The 20,395-nt window shown below is 34.1% G+C and overlaps 1 protein-coding gene across 2 annotated transcripts; it reads left to right on the top strand.

The window, feature by feature from the left end:
- The first annotated feature begins 47 nt into the window (after positions 1–47).
- Positions 48–20,323, top strand: LOC149734182 (uncharacterized). Of its 2 annotated transcripts, XM_089881441.1 has the most exons (36): positions 48–292; positions 358–439; positions 687–783; positions 1,354–1,451; positions 1,761–1,835; positions 2,142–2,237; positions 2,800–2,931; positions 3,112–3,244; positions 3,607–3,667; positions 4,179–4,249; positions 4,955–5,121; positions 5,511–5,664; positions 6,038–6,187; positions 6,314–6,458; positions 6,825–6,907; positions 7,277–7,386; positions 7,803–7,993; positions 8,432–8,567; positions 9,154–9,315; positions 9,905–10,076; positions 10,499–10,625; positions 11,012–11,111; positions 11,442–11,643; positions 12,043–12,258; positions 12,877–13,109; positions 13,338–13,440; positions 14,393–14,547; positions 15,207–15,347; positions 15,752–15,902; positions 16,511–16,628; positions 17,081–17,248; positions 17,528–17,623; positions 18,391–18,475; positions 18,780–18,932; positions 19,270–19,450; positions 19,808–20,323. In XM_089881441.1, exons 1-36 carry the CDS (start codon positions 222–224, stop codon positions 20,005–20,007), a joined length of 4,815 nt encoding a protein of 1,604 aa, XP_089737567.1. In that variant the 5' UTR covers positions 48–221; the 3' UTR covers positions 20,008–20,323. The 2 variants fall into 2 exon arrangements, with proteins under 2 accessions (XP_089737567.1, XP_089737568.1); XM_089881442.1 differs by lacking the exon at positions 17,528–17,623.
- The last annotated feature ends 72 nt before the right edge of the window (positions 20,324–20,395 follow it).

Here is a 20,395-nt window from a genome sequence, read left to right on the forward strand (position 1 = left end):
TGTCCCATCTTCCCCCACCATACTGTGTATCTATAGTCAAAGCAGTTTGATATATATATTTGTATTTAGGTTTGGTTTAACAGGATCATTGCTATAGTATGTCAAGTATGAATAAACTCAATAAATGACTGAATGAATAACGAAGATCGGAAAAGTTTACAAAAGCAAAAGGACGAGAAGTAACAGAGTATATAAGATCCAGTTGTCATCACGTTGGACTTATGTCAGTTCTTGGACAGGAGTACGCAGAATCTGTTCACTCCGAAATGAAGCGAACATCAATATTTAGTTTGTATGTGAAATATAGAATGACTTTTATTCAGAAGTAAATCGTATTTTTTTGGTTTTTATTTTCAGATTTTGTGAATCATGTACTACAACAAAGCTGGCTGGAAAAATTCTTCGAACTTTAGTAGTTGTATTCAATATACTAATATGGGTAAGATTTTTTTTAACTTGACTGTATAAAAAACTGTATGGGGGAAGATTGGACACCTTTTCACTCCATTTCCCCATCCGTTTGATAGTAAACATTGAAACAATTATAAAACCTTATCCTCACGACGCCAAAAGGCCATTCTTAATCGTTTAAAACACGATCAGGATACTTGGATATTATGTGCTAGAGGTGTCCCATCTTCCCCCATATATATTGATATGTGTTTTTATCACACAATCATTTTTAGTTTGCAGGCTGTGCTGTTGTGAGCGTTAGTGTGTGGCTTCTCTTTATTGATCATGCAATGCAGAATTACTATCTCACGTTTCCGATATTAAACACAGGTGAAAGAAAACCTATTTATCTTCGCGTTTTGGGGCAACGACAGTTGTTATAACACGGTGTTTTGTTTCATATACCTCATGCCCGCATACAAGTTACCACACATATATAGTAGGATGGGGGAAGATGGGACACTTTTAACACGTGATATCCAAATGTCCTGAACAGGTTTTAAACATTTTACAACGGTCTATAGGAGTCCTTGAAATACGGTTTTATATTTCTTTAAATGTTCTTTGTTTACTACCAAATGCTACGAGAAAATAGAATGAAAAGGTGTCCCATCTTCCCCCACCCTACTACAATTCTGGTCGACTGTTTTAATGTATGGCTGACAATTAAGATAACCTATTAGTAATCACTGGGTTGGAGCAATTGATGTGGTGTCTTAATGCCCAAAGACACATACACCTAGCCTACGATGGTAGCCGCGACAAGCTTTGAATCTGAAACCTCTGGGTTCGGACATGTATATGCAAACCACTTTGTCACGGGACCGGGTGTATTTAGACCATACAACATGCCTTTAGTTTTTACTTCATGTTTGACATGTTTTTTTTTTTATTTTTAAGGTCTTTTCATAGTTCTGGGTGCGGGCATTCTTTTGTTAGTGATATCGTTCGTGGGGACGTGTGGTGCAAACATGAAAAGCCAAATGCTAGTCACACTGGTAAGAACACTGTATACAAATATGTTATGCGTTTTGCAACAATTAACATGAAGTGTGTTAAACCAGGAGTTCCTAATTTAGGACCTGAAACGAGCACTTTTCAATAATGTACAAACGTTCGCTTATTTTGCATTTTAAAGAATTCGTAACAGTTTATAGAACATTAAAAGGACTCGTGAACAAAAACTGCTAAGATCCGCCATGTAAAAATACCTAGGGCTTAACTTTGTAAAGCAGTATAAAATACAACTGTGGCCTCATTTACACATACTGTATCTCAATACTTTTTACTTTTTTTGCTTTTTTTAGTCCATGATTGCTATTCTTCTTATAACGGTTGCCGAAGTGGTGGGACTGATATTCTTTGTGCAGAACCAACAAGCGGTACGTATTGATTGAATAAATGTGTGTATAACTCGGGTGTTCCGTTCGTACACCTCGTGCCCATTTACGAGTTACCGCAAACGTAACTAACTTTTGGAGTGATTGTTTTTGGCCATTTTATTATTGCATTTGCCCAAAATAAACACGCCCAAGCACACATGATACGCCAACAATGGTAGCATCGACGAGCTTTGAACCCGTATCCTCTGGGTAGAGATATGAGCTTTAAACATAAAGCCAAGGCACCGCTATTAAACGTTGTTTGTTGACTTTATCAATTTATACGTTATTGTTATTAAATTTCAGATTAGGGTTGAACTCAAAAACTGGTACGATGACAAGTTTCTTCAATACACCGAAGTCCAAAAATCGAAAGCAACCGTTGATCACATACAGAAAACTGTAAGTGATTTTCATTGAGAGTTGGTTGTGGTTTTTTGGACATGCAAATTACGTGTCTTGACGTATAGGCCATGTATGCCATTATACTCGTATAGAAAGTAACTACTGTAGTATTGCTAGCAGAGTTGATTATATAGAACAAGAGAGCATGGCTCGTTTAAATATGAATGTAAAGTTGTACTGGTTAAGAGAGTTGACAGATAAATACATATACTGTACAACAAAACAGAAACTGTTTTTATGATCACTTCTTGCACTAAACAGTTTTTTAGGTGCATTATGTAAACTTAGAATACTTAATAATAGGCAATGTTTATTGTTTGTTATTTAGTCAAAATTTTTAACTCTAAAGTTATTCATTTATTTTTTGATTTAACAAGCTAAATGATATGAAAAAGAACAAGAGCAACTATTTGATTAGTTTGTTTGGCGCCATGGCAAAGTTGTTAGCGCACCTGCCTCTAACCCAAAGGTAATGGGTTCAAGGCTTATCGCTGCTATCATTGTTGGCAAATAGCGATTAAATGTAACAAAAAAATGATTGAATGCATTTCTGTTTCAGCTGGAATGTTGTGGACTTGCCAAAAGTACAGACTTTATAAATCGACTACCGAATATAACTGCACCCCCATCATCATGCAATGGAAGACAGACACTGGAAGCAAACAGAGTCACTCAACCAATTCACCCAATTGTAAAATCTTGTTTTAATACTAAAAAAACATGTTTTAACAACTGTTGTTTTGTCGCTATATCCTGACTTTTTGTTTAAAAAATTTTTTAAATCTTCGTTAACGTAATCCAAGAGACAAACAAAGTTAATATAGTATTATTATTATATTATTAACATTTTTTGAAACAAAATATTTTTCAGGGATGCCAAGAAAAATTAAAAGTTTTTGCAAATTTGTTGTTGAATGGCTGGCCGATATGGTTCTCAGTTTCTATTCTGATGATAATGGAAGTTGGGGCATTTATATCTGCAATGCTGTACCTACTATACTTGAGTAAGTATCAAGCTAAAAAATCATGCATTTTAAGCAACCTAAAATGTTTGCTAAATTGGCTAGCGCACCTGTCGTTAGCCCAGATTGTAGGAATTCAATGCTGCTACCACAATGGACATGTGTCTTTGGGCAAGATTCACAAAGGCATTGCTCCAGCCCAGTAGTCGCTTATGGGTTGTTTAAATTGTCACCCATACATTACAAAAAATACCCCCAAAAAACAGTTATGCACAAAGTTACATATGTGGTAACTCGTAAATGGGCATGAGGTGTGTGAAACTGAACACCGTTTTGTAACGACTGCTGTTCCTCCTCCACCTGAGGATAAATAAGTTACATTCATCTATTTATGTTTCTCATAGTTAGGAGAGGAAGGTACGAATATGATGAGGATGACATTGATGACGAATCAGAATTGATCGGGTAAATTCCATTCACATATTTGGTCACATGCATCAAACATCTCCGTTTTAAATTTAATAACAGAGCTTTTTAACTGGCCCTCTTTATATTTCTATCCCCTTTTCAAAAAATATATGTTTTAGTGACTGCTATTTTAGTGTCGATTTTTTTCTCTTGGTTGTTCAGATAATATCATTTTCATTATCTTAATAATAAAAATTACATTAAGATATGGATTCCTTTATTTTACAGTGAATATAATATTGCAACTGCAATTTTAGGGAAGTTTTTAAAAGGTCCAATAACAATATATAGTACCGTTATGTGTTTGTTCTAATCTACATATCGCAAAGTCTGATAACCTGTAAATATGTAAAACCGTAATGGTTTATTCAAGGGCTTAAAAAAATTGTATTTTTAATAAAACAAAAATTGTATATTTTTTTAATTGTGAGCTATTGTTACATTATATTTTTACCCACATTTTTATAAATAATGATCAATTATGTTTTTAATCTGCTTTTAATTAAAGGTATAGCGCAGATGATGTTGTAAGCTTGAAAGGTTTAGAAGAGTTTGCAAAAACATTTCCTTTGCTTGGAGGTAAATTGTCGGAATTTTAACTTTTTGAAGTGCATATTTTGTGTGGTATGTATGTTTGTGGTGCTATATTGACTGTAATGTGTGTTTGTAGTCTTATTTTAGGTGTTATATGTGTTTGTAGTTATATTTTGAATGTTATCTGTGTTTGTAGTCTTATTTTAGTGGTTAAAGGGGTTTGTAGGCCTATTTTGAGTGTTATGTTTGGTTGTAGTCCTATTTTGAGTGGTATGTGTGCCTGTGGTTTTATTTTAATTGTTATGTGTGTTTGTAGTCCTTTTTTAGGTGCTGTGTGTGTTTATGGTCCTATTTTGGGTGTTGTGTGTGTTTGTGGTGCATATTTTGCATTATGTATGCTTGTAGTATTATTTTAGGTGTTATGTGTGTTTGTGGTTTTATTATAATTGTTTTGTGTGTCTGTGGTTTTTTTTTTAATTGTTTTGTGTGGACTGTGTTTGTATTACTTTTTTTCAGTGCCATGTGTGTTTGTGGTTTTATTTTAACAGTTGTGTGTGTTTGTAGTCTTATTTTGAGTGGTATGTGTGTTTGTGGTTTTATTTTAACGGTTGTGTGTGTTTGTAATTTTATTTTCAGTGTTGTGTGTTTGTGTTTTTTTTATTGTTATGTGTGTTTGTAGTGCTATTATTTTAAAGGTTGTGTGTGTCTGTAATTTTATTTCAACAAAATGAACATTGATGTTTTTTTTAGACTTGCCGAAACCAAAAATTATTCGAATCGCCCGTTCGTCAAAATCTGCAGAATTTGGATTTCAAGTTATGTTTGATGACATCAGAAATTGTCATGTCATAGTTTCTGTGCAACAAGACTCAATTGCAGATTTTGCTTCTTTAAAGACAGGATCACAGCTTATTGAGGTGGAATATCATTGATTTATTCATTCAATTTGTAATATTTGTTTATAATCTGGTTTCATAGCAAAATGGTTAACACTTAACAGCCCCTGCCTCTAATTTGAGGTTATGGGTTCAAGGCTCGTGCCTGCTGCCAGTGTGGGTGTATGTGTCCTTCAGCAAGCCACTTATGGACAATTACTCCAACCAGTGGTCACTAATAGGTAGTCCAAATTATCAGTCATAAATAAAAAAAAAAAAATTAAAAAGTTATAAAAAGTTAGACACTAGGTTACATATGTCGTATCTCGTAACCTGAAATGGGGTGTATGAAACAGGACACCTGTGTTATACCTACTGTCGTTTCTCCGCCATGCACCGGTAAAAAAAAAGTTAAGTAAATATATTTTCAGATCAATGGTCTCATGGCCCACACAGCCTCATCTGAAGAAATCCAGTATAAACTGGATTTATCCGGTAAAGAGATTCGTTTGTTGGTGGTGGATGCCATGGCTTGTGTTATGTATGAAGAAAGAAATGTGGAAATCAACCTTAGGAACGTTGAAGGTAATAGCAGAGTTGGTTAGCGCGCCCGCATTTTAACCAGATGTTAAGGGTTCAAGGCTTGTCGCTGCTGGCATTGTGGACGTAAATGTCCTAGTGGTCACTTATCGAATGTCTAAATTGGCAGGCAGCCATACAATATAAAAATTAATTACCCACAAAGTTAAAAACGTGGTAACTCGCAAGCCGACACAAGATGTATGTAGCAGAACACCTGTGTTATAATGTCCGTTGTTTTCCAGCCACGTGAGGATAAAGCAAGTTACATTCATTCATTCATTCATTACATTTATAACTTATAGTGTAAAAACCATATATAACGACTGTCATTGCCCAGCCACGCTGGGATAAATAAGTCACATACTTCCATTCACAGGGGTTACTGATGAAAGCATTGAATATCGACCAAGACTATGCAAGATTGTAAAAGGAGATAATGGCTTTGGATTCCACCTTTTGTACCTTGAAGATAGAAATGGGGAATATATTGAAGATGTTACAACCAATGGAGCTGCAGAAAAAGCAGGTCTGTTGAGTGTAGATATAGTTTTAACAACTGTTATTTTTTTGCGCTGTATCTTGTCTTTTCATTTAAAATATTCCTAAATCTTTGTAATCAGAGAGACAAATAAAGTTATTATTATTATTGCAGGTTTAAAGATTGGAGATCGTATTTTAGAAGTAAATGGAGTCAATATTGAGAAAGAAAAATCTCGAGATGTAGTTGAAAGAATACGAATGAGTGGAAGTGTTGTTTACCTGCTGGTTGTAGATCCAAAAACAGACGGTTTTTATCGGTATAAAGAATTTTTAATTTCAATTTTCACATTGTCAGTCATGTAAAAATACACCGGCAAAGTTACAGACGTCAGACATGGTAACTCGTAAGCTGGTACGAGGGGTATGAAACATAACATCCGTGGCATAGCGGCTGTCGTTGTCCAGCCATGAGAAGACAAACCAACTTTCATTCAATTTATATTTTGTGTGTTTCGGTGCACATTTGTTTGTCTTTTGTATATTAATGATGTTACTTATTTATATGATCGTGGTGGAAAAATTTGTGTTACCTTTAGATAGTTCTTTTTAGTTGTTTTTTATTGTCTTGGAATTTTTTAAATATGAAATGATGGAAATAATTGCAGTGAATTACCATTATACAGGAAGAAAGCTGTTACTATCACAGCGTCTCTTGCAGCTGACTATTTTGCTGGACGCATTGCCCCAACAGTTGCCACACCAAAACGTAAGAATTAATAAGGAATTTTACCTACTTTACCATTCTATGTGGGTATGTTACTGTAATGTGACACATTATGAGCCCTGGGGTTTAAACCAGAATTGGCACATTACCTACAACATGGACCTTACTAGATTTTAAAGCCTGCCGCTGCCCTGAAGGTAGGCAACAAGGGCTATGGTGGCAATGGATGGAAATCTTCTATTAATAGCATGGCGGGCCAGATGCTTCCGTCAACCCCCACTTTGTTGAAATAATAAGTTAAATAAAATAATTCAAAAAAAAAAAAAGAAGTTTTTATAAGCCTTTAGTTGTGGTTGCGCCACTGACCAGTAATAAAGCTTCTTATCGTTTCAACCTTTAAACTTTACGCAGCAAAACGTAAACGAAAGAGTGAAGTTAAGCCTCGTTACTGCCGACTTGTGAAACGACCGATGGAAGAATTTGGATTATACGTTGTTATTGATAATTCAAGAATTGGACAGGTATGCAGTTAAGCACATTAACAAGAATGAGCAGGTCCAAAACACACAGTGAAGTACTGGCAGTGTAAAAGACACACACAGTGAAGTACTGATAGTGTAACTGTTTTTATTGAAAAATATTCAGTTTTGTTTTTATTAAAAAATACTCAGAAACTTATATATATCCTTTTTTTTTAGCTGACAAATATTCAGTTTTACTTTTTTAAACTAAAACATACCTTTTTTTTACATTTTTCAATTAAAACATAGATATATTCCTTTTCTTCACTTTTTCTAATTTAACATATCCATTTTTCGTATAAAATATTTAGTTTCATGTTTTATGTTTGAAACGTTTTTTATTTTCCTGGAAAATATTTTATTTGACTTTTTAAAGTTAAAACAATAAAACATATCCTAATCAAATATGCTTGCAGGTTATTCGTTGGGTAGATTGTGGAGGGGCAGCGGACAGAGCTGGTTTACGTATTGGCGATCGTATTGTTGAAGTAAACGGACAAAATGTTGAATATGAACCTCATCAAAGGCTTATATCAGCGATAGGATTAAGCAAGAACGCTGCACACTTGATTGTGGTTGATGAGGATTATGACAGGGCTTATAAACGGTAAGAAATTATTTTTTTTCTATGATTATATTGAATGTGGGTAAGATCACGCAGTGCATGCCATTGTACCTAGGATTTAGGCCAGGGTTGGCCAATTACCATACGATTAACAGAATGACAACTGCTATGTGGCCATGCTGTTGAGACCCCGTAGTGTAGCACGCCACTGCACTTACGATTTAGGCCAGAATTGGCCCATTACCCCTATTTTCCATCATAGCCCAAATTTTTATCAATCCTTTTTAAGCCGATTTGCCCTATTGTACGAGTTGTGTCTTTACGCACAATTTTGCTTCTATTAGAAGTTAAACTTGGAAATTGTTAAACAGAATACAATTAGGTTTAAATAAGTTTTTAACTGTAAGTGTGGTCTGCTGTTGTTTTCTCGCTATATCCTGTCTTTTAGTTTTCAATATTATTCAATATTTTCAAATTTAGGAACAAACCACGCCTTTGTCGGATTTTCAAAGATTCAGATGTTTTTGGCTTTGGTATCGAATATATTGCTGAAAATGATGGACATTATATAACAGACGTTGAACCAAATGGTCCCGCTGAACGAGCCGGGTTGAAGGTAAGAGTTTCATACTTTAAAAACAAATAGTTATTACATTACTATATTGGTATTATGTTTATGTCCTTAGGCAAGACCCTTAACAGTAATTTCTCTAACTCAGTAGTCAATAATCGGTTGTTTAAACTCTAAATGGTCAGCCATACAGAAAAAAAATCGCTCTTAAAGTTACATACGTGGTACCTCGTAACTGGGCACAAGGTGTATGTAACAAAATATCTGTGACCTGTGTTGCAACCAGTGCCATTGCCTTGCCATAGGAGGATAAATAGGTTACATTTATTTATGATACTGTAGTGTGAAACACTGTTATACATGAAGTAGATACTACTATATGAAACAGAACATTTGTGTTATATTGAATGAATGTAACTTACTTTACCTCTTGTGACTGGAAAATGACAGTCGTTAAACAAGGGTGTTCTGTCTCATACATCACTTGCCAGCTTACAAGTTACCATGTTTGTTACTAGTTTGTAGGTCATTATTTTTTTTATTTTTTTTAAAGCCATTAGTGACCACTGGGTTGGAGCAATGATGCATTTCCTTTTCCGGTCACACCTTCTAATTTTTTTTTGTTTTTAAGGTTGGAGATCGGGCAATTCAAATTAACGGAGTAAATATTGATCGTCGATCACATGATGATGTTTTGTCACGTTTAAGGTCATGTGAAGGTCAAGTCGTCTTACTGGTTATTGACCATAAATCAGCGAAACATTATAAAAGAATCTCGGAGTTTAAGCAAACTGTAAGTTCTATATTATAACATTAATTCAGCTGAATAATATGGCAAAAAAAATCACGAATTTTTAACCAGTATTTCATATACAAATCTATTGTATTTATTAGCCCTATAGCATGTTGGTCCAAACGCTTACATATTAGGATATTAAAATACTGTGGCCAAATATCAATAATTTTTAGCCAATATTTTATATATGAATTATTTTTATTTATTAGTGATATATCATAGTGGTTGGAACAGTTTTAAAGACTGAAGTTTCGCTGCTAATTCCATTTTTCTAGTTTTTTAAATTAATCAAATCTACATTACTGTACTCGATGAATTTTCTAAGTTATCACCCATAAAAAAAAAACAAAATAACATAAGTATAATTTGTCAGCAGGCACAAAGTGTTTAAAACAGAACACTCTAGTTAGAACAGAACACTCTGTCGTTGTCCCGCTACCTTGATTAAGTTGCATTCATTCATTACTTTTATTTTTTTAAATCAAATTTTTTTAGTGGTTTTTAAGTTTATTTAATAATTTTTGTATTTCAGCTTATTTTTCTGTAATTGGGCTTAAAAGTGTATTTTAATGTTAATTTTCAACAGGGCATGGATGATATAGATTACGATGCTATTTCAATACCGGACGAACCCGTTTTTATTCCCAAAGATTCAGAATCTGAACTTTTCCGAACACCAGCGGTCAGCATGGCTGATTCTATCTCGATGGCTGAAACAAAAAGTTATGCTTCTATTAGAAGTGATGGTTCATTGAAAAGTAAGGTTTAAAAATTTGATCGCACTGTGTATTCTGATGTACAATACAAAGTGCTGTGGCAAAATGGTTAACCTGTCTGACTCTAACCTTATGGGTTCAAGGCTCGTTGCTGTTACTCCAACCCAGTAGTCACTAATGGGTTGTCTAAATTATCAAGTCATACATTAAAACAAAAAAAAAATCTCTCAAAAATGGTTTTTCTTAAAATTACATTCGTGGTACTGGTAACTCGTAAGTGGGCACGAGATTTATGAAACAGTACACCTGTGTTATAAAAATTGTCATTGTCCTGCCGCGCGACAGTAAATACTGTATAAGTCTGTATTCAAATGTTTATATGCTTAGGTATACTTGCTAATGAGTTAAAATAGTGGCCATTTACAATGAAAAACCATTTCAACTTATTTTTAAAACTTGTTCAGATGATCAAAGAAAGGGCCTCATGCGAGCTGGCGAACCCCGTAAATGCACCATACGTAAGAACGATAATGAAGAACATGGATTCTTTTTGGCAATTGATAGAGACCGTAATGGCCAGATTATAAGAAGGTAATGACAGCTGAATAATATATCAATAAATGGATGTTACTTATTTATCCTCGCTTGATGGGAAACGAAAATTATTATAGAACCTGTGTTCTGTTCTATTTTCTCGTTCTATTTGGTAGTAAGCAAAGAACATTTAAAGAAATATAAAACCATATCTTCACAACTCTCATAAAACATTGCTATTTGTTTAAAACACGATCAGGGTATTTGGATATTATGTGCTCAAGGTGTCCCGTCTTCCCCACCTTACCATATAGTGCCTATAGTAGGATGGGGAAGATGGGACACAATTAACATGGTTCTTTGCTTACTACCAAATGAGGCGAGGAAATAGAGTGAAAAGGTGTCCTATCTTCCCCCACCCTACTATTTAATGTTTCACGCAGGGTTGTAAAAGGAGGTCCAGCTGACAGAGCTGGCTTAAGCGATGGTGATAGAATTCTAATCGTCAATAATGAACCAGTGGAAACATTAGACCATGAAGAAGTAAGGATCTTAACTTTATAAAAAAAACGTACCAACGAAAAATTAAACTTTGTATATAGATATGTTCAAATGTGATTTAAAAATACCAAAAAGCTGTAAAATAATAACTGTTTTATTTTTTAAACTATAAATTTTGTTTTTAATATTTATTATTATTTAATTTTTTGTTGGTATGCCCCTGTAAGTGCATAAAAAAGTATTTTCTTTTAAAAATACTACTACATAATTTTGCGTTATTGGTGGTGATTTAAACAACAAATATGAAAAAAAAATTTATGTTAAAAAAAACATTTTTTCTTAAATGAAAAGCAAGTTTAAATATTTATTCAGGTGGTGTCACGAATACGAGAATGCGGCAACGTCATTACTCTCACTGTAATTGACGAACGATCTGACAACTTTACGGTTAAACCACGCCCATATTTATACCGTATTATGAAGGATAAAGGGGGCTATGGCTTTTATTTGTGGTATGACGACAAGGGACATTTTGTGCAAGAAATTACGACAGGGAGTCCCGCTGATAAAGCAGGTTTGAAATTAGGTTTTAGTTTTTTTTTAGTTTATGATATTCTTTTTTTTTTTCAAGTTTTTTTCTAGTTTTTTTTAAGGTTTATTATTATTTTTTTTGCTTTTTTTTGATTTATTTCTTTCTTGTTGCAAGAGCATGCTTGCTGCATATAATACTGTAGGGTTAGATTAGATAGCTATAGTACATAATATCACATATTTTTAATCATGTTTTTAACAATTAACAATGGTCTTTAAGAGAGCTTAGGATACGGTTATATAATTCTGTAAAAGTTCTTTGTTTACCACCAATTGGGGCGATGAAACAAAATAAAAATGTGTACCATCTTACCATTCTTACCCCAACCCTACTATATGTTAACATTTAATAAATGTTTTGCTAAAAAGAAATTTCCTACAGGTCTCTGCTCCGGTGATCGACTGGTTGAAATAAATGGCATTAATATTGAAAACGAATCGCATGAAGACGTGTTCTACAGGATCAAGGCTTGTGTTAACGTGGTGACTATGCTAGCCTTAGACACTAAGACATACGTCTACTGCAAGAAAAACGGGATTGAAATTAACGCAAAAACTGCTGAAGGAAGATTCTCCGGGGAAACTGGATGGTCTGAAGGTGAATGAATGAACGAATAACATGTATCTTACCCCAATATGTCCTTTTTATATTTGATTTACTTTATAACCCTGGCATGGAGGGTTCACGTCGGTCGTTATAATATAGGTGTTTTGTTTCACACACCTCATGCTTGCTTCCAAGTTAATACTTGCAACACAATTAGGAAATGTAAATGAATAAATGTAGCAACTGGTGCCAATGCACAAAGATTAGCACGCCTGCCTGTAACCTAGAGGTTATAGGTTCAAGGCTTGTCACTGCTACCATTGTAAACATCAAGAAACTTAACCATAATTGCTTGACCCAGTGGTCAATAATTAGTTACATACATGATAACTCCTGGGCACGAGCTGTATGAAACAGAACACCAGTGTTATAACTACTGTCGTTTTACGGCCACGCGAGGATAAAGAAGTGGTTTTCATTAATTTAACTTATACTTCGAGTGGTGGGGTAACGACAGTCGTTATACCACTGATGTTCTGTTTTATATATCTCATGTCCGCAAGTTGATATGTATGTAACTTGTAGGTGAATATGTTGTTAAAATAACAATCAGGGAAATATGGTCTTTGGGTACTAACACAGTATATATATCCTTTTTAAAAAAAATAGGAGACATGAAAAAGAACGAAGCTGTGAAAACGCCGGAGCAAAAGAAGAAAAAAGTTCAACACGAAGTTGTATTGAGGAAAGACAGGAATGAGGAAGGTTACGGATTCCATCTCGCTTTTTCAAATTCTTTCTCAGGAGATGATAATGGTTTAGGTGGCCACGTGGTACACTGGGTTGGAAAGGGAGGGCCCGCTGAATTAGCTGGAGTCAGAGATGGAGACAAAATTATAAGCGTTAGTTTTTCGTTTGTTAACTTTTATTTTGATTATTTATTTTTTTGGCGTATTATTATTTCTTTAGATGTATTACTTTTTTTTTCTATGTATAATTTTTTAATTTTTATTTTTTAATGTATTGTTTTTTTTAATTTTTTGTGTATCTTTTTTGTTTCTTCATATTTGTTTTAATTTTTAGACCCAATTTTTTTTTCTTATTTTTTTACCTTATTTTTATTATTTTAGGTGAACGGGACCAATGTTGTGGAAGAAGACCATGAACAAGTTATGGTTCGAATACATGCCAATGGACAAAACACTGTTCTTCTTGGAATTGAGTATATAGAAGGTTGGTTATACTTATTTACCTTATTTATTTTTATTTTAGTCAATTTTTTTAATTATATAAATCAACAACCTAGGCTTCCCAAACTTTTTTTTCTCATCAAAAAATAATTTTAAATGTTTTCATTCTAAAAAAATTCTCTCGATAACCCCTGAAGTTTGTTACGTGACCTACAGTTAAAAAAAGCTCTGTTCTAATGCGCACCGTGTAATACCATGTATAATGGCTTAGTGTATGAAACAAAACACATGTGTTACTGTGATAGTGTTTACTTTTAGTTCTATTCTCCACTGCGTTAAACTAAATGTTCTGGTCGGTTTGGGAACACTAATAATTATCGTGCGACGCGTACACTAAACGCGCGTCATTAACATTCTTTTGTTTCTTGTATAATTCTTCGTACTCGTGTAAAGTCCTACTGTTGTGTTAGTCTTACTATTGTGTTTACTTTGTTTACTGAGACGTTTGTTTTAAGTTAAATAAAGCCTATGATCAATTTTGTTCATCTAATAGGTTTCTGACAGTTACAACGACTGTCGTTGCTCTGCACTTAATTACCAAGCATTAAATTTTGTGGATGTTTGTTTTAGAATCTGTATGATGTATCTTAATGTGTGTTTATGGATATTAAACTAAAACTTTGTATAAATAATTGTTTTTAAAATGTGTTTATGAATATAAATCTGAAATTCTGTAGATAATTGTTTAAGAGTGTATATGAAGTAGTTAAATATGTTTTTAAGGATATTCTATTATATTCTTTGAGGGTGAGGTCCATGTCAAGGACTTGGGATTTAGGCCAGATTTGTCCCATTACCTAACACCAAGAAATCCCATTTAAATCGTTCATGCGACTGGTGCCACTCCATTTCGGACTTTATTGCCAACACAGACCAACCAATTTAATCTGCAACACAAAGTTTATGGATAATTAAACTGAATTTTTAAATCACAGACGTAAAACCCCCTCATGATGTTGAAATCTACAAAGAAAACGATTCATTTGGTTTTTGTCTCTGGTTTGATGAAAATGGTCATTACATTGAAGATGTGACTATTGGTTCAACTGCTGATAAAGCAGGTTTAAAGATTGGAGACAGACTTATCCAGGTGTGTACTATACTTAATTTAGATAATACCTTTTGTGGTGGGGCAAAGATAGTCTTTATAACTCTTGTGTTTTGTTTCATCATGCCTGCTTACAAGTTACACCTCGTGCCTGCTTACGAATGGTTGAATGTAACTTACTTTATCCTCGCGTTACCAGAAAACAACGGTCGCCATAACACGGGTGTATCATACACTTCGTGCCAGCTTACGAGTTACCAAGTTTATATGTTACTTTGTTGTATGTCCACGTGTTTAACTTTCTGGGTGATTATTTTTCGGGGAATTTTTTGGCATAACTAATTTAGACAACCCATTAGTGACTACTGGGTTGGAGCAATTGCTGTAAGCGTAATGCCCAAAGACACATACGACTTAATGGTAGCAGCGACGAAATTTCCTGTGTTACAGTTTAAAACCAAAAATTCGTTACCTTTTTTTCCCCTATAGGATAAATTTAGTTTTACATTAACTGACTAATAAACTTACTGTAAGATAACGCTTTTTTGAATAAAATTTTCGTCATTAAAAAAGTTAAATAAAACTTACCATTGCATAAACTAAACTAAATAAAATCTACTGTTACATAAAACTTACTTTAGTTTGATGAAAAATCCACATTCTCAAATTCGGCTTTAAAACGAATTTGGCTTTAATTTTAGGTAAACGGGAAAAATGTGGAAAGCGAAACACATGATGCAACAGTGGAGTTGGTGCGATCCAGCAAAGATGTTGTCGTGTTAAATGTCGTCAATGTTCGTAACGAAGAAGTCCGAAAACTGACCGTCGTTAGGACTTGTCACGTAAGTAGATACCTGTATTTTTTAATTTGGTAAAGAAAATCATAATAATTAAAACAACGAAGGGAAGAAAAACAATAAAGGGAAATTTATTAATTTTTTTTTGGAAGGTTCATGTTGTCCACTTGGTTATTTAACTCTTCGTACTGTTGCTCCAATTGAGCGATTTCTGTATCGTTAACGTCCTCCTTAGCGTCTGCAGAAAACAATAACAATAACTTTATTGTCTCTTCAATTACGGTAGCAAAGATTTAGAAATATTTCAATCATAAAGACAGGATATAGCAACAAAACAACAGTTGTTAAAACACGCTTCCATTTGACACATATTTACATTTACTTGAAAGAAGCATGCTACACCTAGCTGAAAATCTAGTAATTTTTTATAAATTTCCTTTTTTTTACAGGTGTCAAAATACGCTGGGTCCTATGGGTTCAGCATACAAGAAGACGCACGGGGATTATACATTGAGTTTGTAAAACCGTCGAGCCCTGCCGAGCACGCTGGTTTGCACATGGGGGATAGACTGGTTGAAATTAATGGTCAAACTGCTGAAGGTTAGTTATAAATGGAGAGGTCAAATCAGTGGTTCTTAAACTTTTTTGTATATGAATTGTTCAATGTCTGGTAAAGTACTACAAATTGCACATTTTTCTGTCCTGTCAATTGATTGGATTTTTATTGGTAGCTCATTTACCCTCTAAATTCGAGGAATTTAATGAATGTAACTTGCTTTTCCTGGAATAGTAAAAAAACAACAGTCGTTATAATACTGGTATTCTGTTTCATACACCTCGTGTCAGTTTACGAGTTATCACGTATGTAACTTAGCGTGTATTTTTTTATGTATGGCTGAAATTTGGACAACCCGTTTGTACCCACTGTGTTGGAGCAATTGCTATTAAGTGTCTTGGCCAAAAACACATACTTCCACAACAGTAGCAGCGACATATCTTGAAGTCATAACCTGTGAGTTAAAGGCACTCACGCTAACCACTGCGCTAGACACTTCACGACAATTGCTCCAATCCTGTGGTCACTCACAAAAAATATTGTCCAAATTGTTGGCCAAACAAAAAAAAATAAATAAAAAAAGTCACATACAAATATGTGTCATAATATGATATGTGTTGAAAAAGGAAAACATAATTAACATTACATTCAGGCTTGGAGCTCTCAAGCGCGATCAGAATGATTATTCAATCTCAAAGCTCAATTGATATCATGGTACTTTCTTCGAAAAAAGAAACTACAAAAACAAAGACATCGAACCCAGGACTCAAGTACGTATATCCTCAAAAATTTTAATTCGGTATTTATATGTGTAACTTATTTATCCTCGCATAATGACTGTGCTTATAACACAGGTGTTTTGTTTAATACATCTCGTGCCACCATACAGCTTACTATGAGTGTAACTTTGTGGGTAAATATTAGTTTGGGCGGGAGTTTTGTTTTTTTGGCTTACAATTTGTACAACTAAATAGGGGGTTGAAGCAATTGCCGTTAAGTGTCTTGCCCAAGGACTGATACACCCACAATGGTAGCAGCGATAAGCCTAGAACCCGTAACTTGTATGTTAGAGACAGACACGTTAACTACTTTGCCGCGATGCCATAATAAATGCTTCTTCTTTGTAAATATTAAAACAATTGTCAACTCTTTTTTTCTGCGTTATCGTGACCGAAGAGACAGAATAAATTTCATTAATTATTTTTTATTTTATTTTTTACAGATTAAGTCGAGTAGTTGATAATCCATCCACAACTTCCATATTCCACCAACTGCTTGGAAAAGAAGAGATTGATTATGTTGTGGAAAAAAGGGAATATGGGAATGCAAGAGAAGGCGAGAAAAAAGGAACTGATTTGAGAAGTTCAGAAAATAAACCAAAACGTGACATGTCAGAATTTGACATTTTTTAAATGATTTTTAGCGGCTTATCTGGTATAAAAACGCAGTGTATTTCTAACTTTTCTGCTACCATTTCTATCAACAAGACTTCTATCAGAGAATGTAACGCAACAAGATGGCAGACCAAATGTCCGAAATATACTACGTTTTCATACCAGATGAGCCGTTAAAAGAATATTTATGCCTGGTAGCGAAAGTTACAAAATATTTCTTTAAATTTTTAAATTAGATATTTCTTTAATATTCCTACAAACACATTATTTTTTAGGCCAACAAAGGTTTCAACTTTAAGGAAACATGGAAACAAAAAAATGAAGAGAACTTCTAGTATTAAAAAGAAAAAGGGAATAAAGTTAAATAAAAAGTGAGATTAAAAACTCAAGAGATATAGTTTGAATTGTTTTATATAGAAAAACTTACACTGGATTAATTTACATCTTTAAACAATCTTTTTAACAGCACTGACGATGAATTTAGTAAAACTAAAGGTTTAAGATTAAATTCGTATTATGAATGAATGATTGAATGAATGTAACTTACTTTATCCTCGCGTGGCTGGAAAACGACAGTCGTTATCACACGGGTTTAACACCTCGTGCCAGCTTACGAGTTACCATGTATGTTACTTTTTTGGTGATTATTATTTTTTTTTTTGAATTTTTTTGAATTTTTTTTATGTATGGCTGATAATTTGGACAACCCATCAGTGACCACTGGGTTGGAGCAATTGCCATTAAGTCTTGCCCAAGGACACATACACCCACAACGGTAGCAGCGTCGAGCCTTGAACCCATTACCTCTGGGTTACAGGCAGGCGCGTTAACCACTATATCACGGCGCCGGACATGCAAATGGCCTGTCATTTATGTGTCAAAGCACATTTTTGTGTTAAGCTCCCATTATAAACTATTATATTTGTATTGAAATTGTCCAGAAAATCAGCGTTTCATGTGCCGGAAGCTAAAAGCATCATGTTTAAATCTGACCCTCCGCTGCAGTGGCTCAGTTGTTTTAACATGGAAACTTCTTTATCTGCAACCTTTAAAACATAACATCATATTTGTATTGAAACTCACCAGAAATATTCGTTTTATGCATAAAATGTGTTTACGTAATTTTATATCATTGTAGGAACACCACAATAAAGACAAAATATACGAAGGGCGATGTTAACGTTGTTTTTGAGGATGAAGAAGCGGAAAAATCATCAGAAGAAGTATTTGTGTTGTTAATTTATGTAGAAATATGAAAATTTATATGGAATGTCTCTGTCTGTAATCTGGACCAGTGGTTTTTAACCTTTTTGCTTGCTGCCCTTTTTCAAATCACCAAAGATGTACCATTCCCACAAACCCTATTAACAGTTCTTGCTCCCCTGCTCTATATCTTTGTACGCAAATATAAAGTGTGATTTTTGTTTGCGTAGGTGTACAAAGACCCCTGGCTAGAAAATCCTCTTCGCCACCCTTTTCGAAGAGATATATAAAAAAATATTTTATTTAAATATTTTTGAATTTTAGGGTGGATTCTTGGACTTTACATTGAAAAAGGTGGAGAAACATCTGACAAAGGGGCGAACTAAATCTCAAAAGAAACGATCGTTTAGTGAAAAATCTGAACATTTAGAAAAAAATGGTTTGGCCGGAAAGAATATTTTGGACGATGGAAGTAATGTAAGTATAGTAGGTCGGGGTAATTTAGGACACGTTTCATGAAGTATGTTGGGGTAGGATGGGACATGTTTTTATATAATAGGTTGGAGTAAGATAAAACAAGTTTTCATTCTATTTTGTTGTCACATTTGGTGGAAAACAAAGAATATTTACCACTCAGGAAATATGAGATTCAGGTGCTATGAGTATCCCATCTTTGGCTGTTAGGGAAAAAATTGTGACTAACGGCATGAATAGGTCCTTAAAACGTTGGGTAGCCAAAATGTGTGCCTGAAGAGCCCAAATACAAGTAGGACTACGCCTGGCGGTATAAATACTTAATTGTTTTATTTTTAAGGTACAATTTACAAGAAAAGTTCCCAAGTTTCATCTCGCTACGTCTGGCACATTAAGATGGAAGTTTGATGAAACTGACAGCAGACGACCTGGTCATATTGTAACAAGAACAATCGTGGAAGAAGAATCTTTTAAGAAAGTGCCAAGAGTTGAGGAAATTGATGAAGAAAATCAAATTCCAAGTAAAAAAATTTCAAATATAAATTTAATTACAAGTTACATATAGTAGGGTGGGTCACATGGGACATGTTTCATATTATTTTCTTGTCTCATTTAAAAGTGAACAAAGAATTTTTGATTAAACATGTAACTGCGAATCTAAAAGAGCGTTGTTAGCTGTTAAAAAACACGATCAGGAAATATGGAATTTAGGTGATAACGGTATCCTATCGTACTCCACAATGGTAACAATATATGGTAACTTGTTAGCGGGCACGAGGTGTGTGAAACAGAACACCAGTGTTATAACAACTATCGCTGCCCCATCGTGCATAAGTAAATAAATTACATTTATTCATAACCTGCTGTTACTTTTTTAGCTGGTGGAACTTTTGCTTCTGAAACCGCTCCAACAAATATATTGGCAGATGATAATTTGATGATGATTTCAGAAAATACAGAACTAAATATTCCATCAAAAGAAATGTCTGTAAATGATGGGGGAGTCGTAAGAAATGAAAATGAAGATTTTTCAAAGGAAATGTTATCTAAAGATGTCACTGACGAAATAATGATTTAATTATTGAATTGTATAGATGGAATATTGGTATATTGCTGTGGGGTGAGATGGGATACTGTTGGAACCTTAATCCTTATTCCATGATCGTGTTTTTAAAAAATGGCAAAGTTTTTATACAGACGCGGGGCTATTGTTTTATAATTCTGTAAATATTCTTTGTTTGCTACTAAAGGGCAAAAAAAGATAATGAAAACTTGTCCCATCTTACCCCACCCTACTGCATCTCATACTCCACTGCGTATGTTTATTTAATTTGTATTTATGTTCGTATTTCTTTCACTATCATTGCTTTGCATTACAACAAATTTTAACCAAGCGTTAGCACAGCTCGTAACTGCCGTTCCTAAAAACACGGAAACTAAAACTGTTGCGAATGACATACAACCGT

This window comes from Ciona robusta, chromosome 7 (genome assembly GCF_009617815.1).
Source record: "Ciona robusta chromosome 7, ASM961781v2".
Taxonomy (NCBI): Eukaryota; Metazoa; Chordata; class Ascidiacea; order Phlebobranchia; family Cionidae; genus Ciona; species Ciona robusta.

Bases quoted from the DNA above. Each gene is read 5' to 3' on its own strand.
- LOC149734182 (XM_089881441.1), top strand. From the start codon at position 222: ATGTCAGTTCTTGGACAGGAGTACGCAGAATCTGTTCACTCCGAAATG. The intron at 12,259-12,876 runs GTGAATGAATGA...TAAAAAAAATAG, and splicing joins GGAAACTGGATGGTCTGAAG to GAGACATGAAAAAGAACGAA. The intron at 18,933-19,269 runs GTAAGTATAGTA...TTTATTTTTAAG, and splicing joins TTTTGGACGATGGAAGTAAT to GTACAATTTACAAGAAAAGT.